This window comes from Lactuca serriola, chromosome 4 (genome assembly GCF_051521515.1).
Source record: "Lactuca serriola cultivar US96UC23 chromosome 4, Lser_US96UC23_V15, whole genome shotgun sequence".
NCBI classification, from domain to species: domain Eukaryota; kingdom Viridiplantae; phylum Streptophyta; class Magnoliopsida; order Asterales; family Asteraceae; genus Lactuca; species Lactuca serriola.
Genome location: NC_136411.1, coordinates 174,515,574 through 174,521,293, shown reverse-complemented (window position 1 = coordinate 174,521,293; position 5,720 = coordinate 174,515,574). Strand labels below are relative to the sequence as shown.

The window sequence follows — 5,720 nt, the reverse complement described above, 5'->3', positions numbered from 1 at the left end:
CAATGCCGATTGGGGGGATGCCCCTCATCTCAACAAGTGGTTATTCATATTCCTCGTTGATAATTTGTATATCATGGTCATCCAAGCGCCATCCCACCGTTTCTAAATCCACAGTCCCGGTTGTGTGGAGAGGCATTACAAATGCAGTTGCTGAGACGTGCTGGCTTTGTATTAATCTACGCAAGTTGCATAATCCACATGAAACATCTACGATCATTTAGTGCAATTAAGTTGACGCCATGTATCTCTCCAACAATCTGGTTGAGAGCACCAACAAACCAAATACATAAAGATTGCAAGCACTTCATTTGCAACCGGACAGATTCGTTTCCTACATGCCTTTTAGTCATTATTAGTATGTTGATATCTTCATGAAGCGCCTTCTCATTTATTTATTCATGGATTTCGAATCCGATTTTAGTGTTCTAACTCAACCTCCAACTCAAACTGGGGCGTATTAACCTATATTATCTTGTATAGTGCTTATCCTATTTGTATAATTTGTTTAGGCAAGTTGTACTGGCATGTGTTGACTTGTAATATGTATATATGCAGTTATGCACGTTTATGCTAATGAAATCATTCATGGGAAAATACTTACCATAACATAAGTGATATTATTTCTTATTAGATGAAGATTCTCATTTGGAGGGAAGATAAGCAGCGCGCCAAGGCTTTTCAAGAAAGCTTAAAAATGAATCCTATTTCCTAATTTGCCATATTTCTTTCTAGGTGTATACAGACACCCTTTTCCAATATTACCCTTTTGCAAGCCATCTCTGACATGTGGAATGTAGGATATGTGGGGGTTGCAATGGTGAAATCTGGTCCAACTCTTTAACAAGGTATTCCAATATCCTTCTAAATTTTGATCCCATAAGGTTTATATTTTAAACAAAAAGATACATATTTGAATTCAGAAATACGTGAAAATTGTTACATTTCTTTTCCTTAAATGTTTCATTTCAAAATTACTACTTTGCCTGTCATCATATGTACTTTCCCAAACCGTCTATTCAACATATAATTCTATAAAGAACATCATCGCCCAAAATGCAAACATTTGCAAGAAATTCGTAAGTATCTTCTTTATTTTGCATTTTTGAATCTTGAAATTATGGTTGTAGATAAAGATACTTCTTTTTTCTTTTTTTCTTTATCCCGACAAATTGTGACACGAAATATTTTTTGATCGATGATAGTTGAAACTTATGTTGACTCTTCATTAATGGATACTCATAAATATCAACCCCTTTCTCTTGGAATTCAAGATTTTTATGAAGGATTAATATGAAAATTCACTAAATGGAGCCATGAAGGGAGAAAAACATAATACTAAAACCATATACTAAGATTACAAACAATTTCACAAGTAAACACATAAACACATGACATTAAAAAAAAAAAAAGTTTCACGATTTATAACATACACAAAATTTATTTACAGAATGAAGCCAATACACGACGAGGTAGTGTGATCAAAGGTCTCCTTGCATGCAGAACTGCCATATTATCCAACAACAGAACATCACTCTTCCGCCATTGCAGAGTAAAGCACTCATCTTCCAAGATCTTCCTGCAGTCACTAGCAACATCATCTGGCAATGGTGTTTCATCACCAAACATGACTCCTTTTGAAGGATCATCATTCAACTTATCTTTAAATCCTCCTGCAACACCATTAAACCATACTTTTCGTTGTCTTAACTCATCATATCTGAACCCAGGCAATGGTCCAATCAGAACGTTCACTCCACCTTCTATCCATTCTAGTTTCATTCCTAGCTTTGTAGCCCTGAAATTTTTTACACTGCGTGTTTGATATTTTGTGTGTGATTAACTGATTATGGATTGCATAAGGTAGAAAGAAGCCAAACCTTTCTTCAGCAACAATCTTGTTGTCTGTCATGAATGTTTCCTTCCAGCTTCGGCCAACTGGTGATGATGGATCGGATTCTTCTCCTAGAACTCGTGTGTAAATCAATCCTTTTTGTTCCATTTCTTGAACGAATTTTGGGTGTTTTTGCTTCATCTTGTTGTATATGACATGACTTAGAACTATACAAGTTTCTCCTCCAGTTCCTGGTTCTACTTCGCAGAAGAAGAACAATTTGGAAGGACATAAAGGAGCCTGTTACAAAGAAAGATGATCGAGCTATGAATCTCTAGTCGTCTTCCGCTAAATCATGAACAGTTCAATTGGAAAAACTAATCAATTTTGGAAAACCTAAATTCAACGATGATGATCGGAAGTAATTAAGAGATGGAGAATAAAGAGAGAAGGAAGGAACATTAATCATACATGAGACATTTCGTGATGAAAGGGAATGTTTTGATCAGGTGGAGCTTCATTAGCGGTGTAAACGCGACCAACAACTTTGGTTCTGGATCCTGCGCCACCAACACCGTAGCTAAAATCTTCATAGCCGGAGGACTCAACGACGTCGTTGAAGTCAGAAGCCGAGGAGACATGGAAGCCTCTGAAGAGAACAGCACCAGATTGATGGAGTAGAGAGTCTAACCATGCTCTGTTAGCTTTAATCGCTTCTGTTAACTGAACAGCTTTCGAAATTTTAGGGTTTGGTGAGAGAACAATCGGGAAGAGGACTCCATCTTCGCAGTTCTGTTGTGGTAATAACCCTGTAACTTCTTGAATTAAGCTCTCTCCCGCCATGTTTGAAGCGTAGTCGGCTGTATTATCCAAAAATTGAAATCAGAAACGAGAAATCTGTTCCTTAAAATCGAAAATAGATGTGAATGTGATTGGTGACAATCAACAAGAAACAAAAAGAGCACAATGACATTGAAATTTAATAAAAGAAAATACTGCAGATTTTAAAACGGGTTAATCAAGTCTACGGTGATCTACTGATCTGTGGTCAAAGTCGATGGCTGTGTTATGTATTTTCTCTTCTGAGTAAAATATACTTTTCGAGTTTTCGTCAATTACGCAGATTATCTATAAAATTGTATCGTTAATTTAGAATGAAATATGTTTGTTAAATATATCATCAAAAAGTTAATTTGAATGCTTTTCCAATTTGTGTGATTAAATAATAGAACAAATAAATTCAGAAAACATTATTTCTTAAAACATATTTTATGATAAATCAGATATGATATACATCAACGGTTATAATTTAAAATTAATAATATATAACAATTATGATTTTCGATTAGTAATAAAACTAGATTATGACCCGCGTTAAACATGAGGAACACATAAATAAAATGCAAATTTATATAGATATTACAAAATAATTATAAAAAAGTAGGGTTATTGGTATTATTGAAATGTGTAGAAATTACACTAAAATAGGTAAATTTATATAGCGTTAAAGAACTTCTTTATAGACAACATTTTTTGTTTTATTAGTTCAATGACCTTGTTTGTCACATATAAGTACCTTTAAACATTTTTTACTTGTGACACGGAAAACAACTATATATAGCCAATCATACATGAAAATGAGTCTACACAAGTATAATCCAACATTTAACAATGTACTTTCAAAATACATTGTTATTTTATGGCTATATTGCGAAATATAACTGTTTATTTCAAAAAATAGCAACTTATTTATGTTCCTTCAAAATGAACCACATAAAACCTCCCACAAATATTAAATATAAAGAAACTGTAACCAATAAATCTGCAACGAAGCTAATCATCTCCCTCCACTTCATCTCTAATATCAGATATTTTTTCCTTAATCTAAGTTATTGTCAATATCATCACCAATGTTAAGATTCATTGATGGTTTCTTTTTTATTTTAAGGATAATATGACAGAAATCATTTATCAGGTCCATCATTTATGTTTATATCTTCGTTTTTTTTTTTGTTGATTTTGATATGCCTTCTTTGGTTTACCACCATCTTTTTTTAGGCACCTTTTTTATGAAATAACATTTTTTTTGTGAGATTATTTCTACGGTTTTGAATATGTGCTGGTATGTTGATTTTTTTGAAGTAAAGAAAGTAGGGTTTTTGTTTGATGTTGGTTCCTAGGTTTGGTTCTTATTTTTTGTGATTTCTCATAATCCATTGCGTTTTATTTTCCATCTTTATCTACAATCTTTATGTATAGAACACTTTATCCATATAGTCATTCACTATAGAGTTTAATGAAGGAAAAAAGAAACACCCCTTTAGTTTTATTTACTTTGCAAATTATCGAGCCTCCATGCAAAGCTTACAACATAATGAAAAAAACAAAAAACCCTTATGAGGTAAATGCCAATTACGATTCTACCCCTTTTCATTTATTTATAGTGATTTACATATTTGGTCCCTGTGTTTAGTTGATTTTTTTGGTTTTGGTCCCTAAAAGAAACTAGGTTGTAGTTTTTGGACTTTGTTTCACTGTTTCATAAAACTTTTGTGATTGTCTAAGTTAACAGCCTAGCTATTAGTTTTTTTTTTTTAAATCACCATTTCGCCTTTGAACCAAAACTAAAAAACATATAGCATAACAACAAAATTTATATTTTTCTATTTTTTTTCTTTTTTTACTTAAGTTTAGAGTAGAATACATTTTTGGTCCTTGAGTATACCTGATTTTTTTTTCCAAAAGGTTCTGAGGGGCGTTTTTGGTATTTCAGGGTCCAATGCTAACTCTAGTTAAGTGCACACTTCTATTATACCGTGCATTCTTACCTGCCCATGTATGGTACCGATTCTTTTTGAAAAAAGAATACGGGAGCCTATTTTTATTTTTCACAACATACTTATATTTAACTTTAAAGCTCACATCAATTGTTGAGAAGGTATATTTCTTATTCTTATTTTGTTACTACCGGATACATAAAAAAACTTTCTAATGAGGGCGTTCATGTGTTTTGTACAACCCGTCTGTTATATTATGTCATGTCATCTCTTGTATTGTCTATTGATTTTTTACGAAGGTATACACACACATGTAACATCATAATTTCATTATATATAACATCCAATTTTAACATTGAGTTTACTGTTTTCGAAAATAGGATCATAGTTACCGATTAAAAAGACGAAACCAAGAACCGAACACAACATCAAAAAAAATTTCAAAAACAACATTATACATCCAAATTATAAGTATTCAACAAAGAACCATACGAATGAGTAAAAACATTTAATTTCGAAAACAATATCAAACTTACAGATTAAAATGATTTAAGGAAGAAATACATACATTTATTCGACTAATCAGACTGATGGGAATGTTGAAGTTTTTTTGCATTTGTTTTCTACGTGGGAATTATGACATAATGTTTGTGTAAATCGATTATTAAAAAGGTTTGAAATATATATACAAGTCAATATGATGAAAATTAGCAGGTAATCAATTGAAATCTCATTTAAACTTAAAATAGAAAATATCATGTTTGAAAGTGTATTGGTTCATAAAAATATCCGAAACTTTTGAAATTTGAAATTAATAGTTTCCGAGATTTCAACATATAATGTATTTGGAAACCAATTTTGAATGGAAATAGAGCCTAAATTTAAGGTTTACATTAATAAGGAGCCAATTTTGTAGTTGTAAGTTTGGAAAGAATTCAAGTATCATTTTCATTCAATTCCTACATTTAATTTCCTAATATAATGGATTAACTTCTTGTTTGATCAAGGTGACGTAAGCAAATTGATCTAAGGGTGTAAAACCTATAAAGAAAACATAATCAACAATCCAGATTGTTTTAGATGATGTCATAATATTTATCTTTTAATAATAT

General features: G+C 31.8%; 1 protein-coding gene across 2 annotated transcripts; it reads right to left on the bottom strand.

Annotated features, from left to right (window-relative positions):
- Positions 1–1,319: 1,319 nt before the first annotated feature.
- LOC145102951 (clavaminate synthase-like protein At3g21360) lies at positions 1,320–2,947 on the bottom strand. Of its 2 annotated transcripts, XM_079040474.1 has the most exons (4): positions 2,828–2,947; positions 2,303–2,691; positions 1,878–2,131; positions 1,320–1,795 (listed from the first exon to the last, which is right to left on the bottom strand). In XM_079040474.1, the coding sequence occupies exons 2-4, from the start codon at positions 2,672–2,674 to the stop codon at positions 1,438–1,440; spliced, it is 984 nt and encodes a 327-aa protein (XP_078896600.1). In that variant the 5' UTR covers positions 2,675–2,691; positions 2,828–2,947; the 3' UTR covers positions 1,320–1,437. The 2 variants fall into 2 exon arrangements, with proteins under 2 accessions (XP_078896600.1, XP_078896599.1); XM_079040473.1 differs by lacking the exon at positions 2,828–2,947 and having other exon boundaries at positions 2,303–2,809.
- Between the last annotated feature and the right edge of the window lie 2,773 nt (positions 2,948–5,720).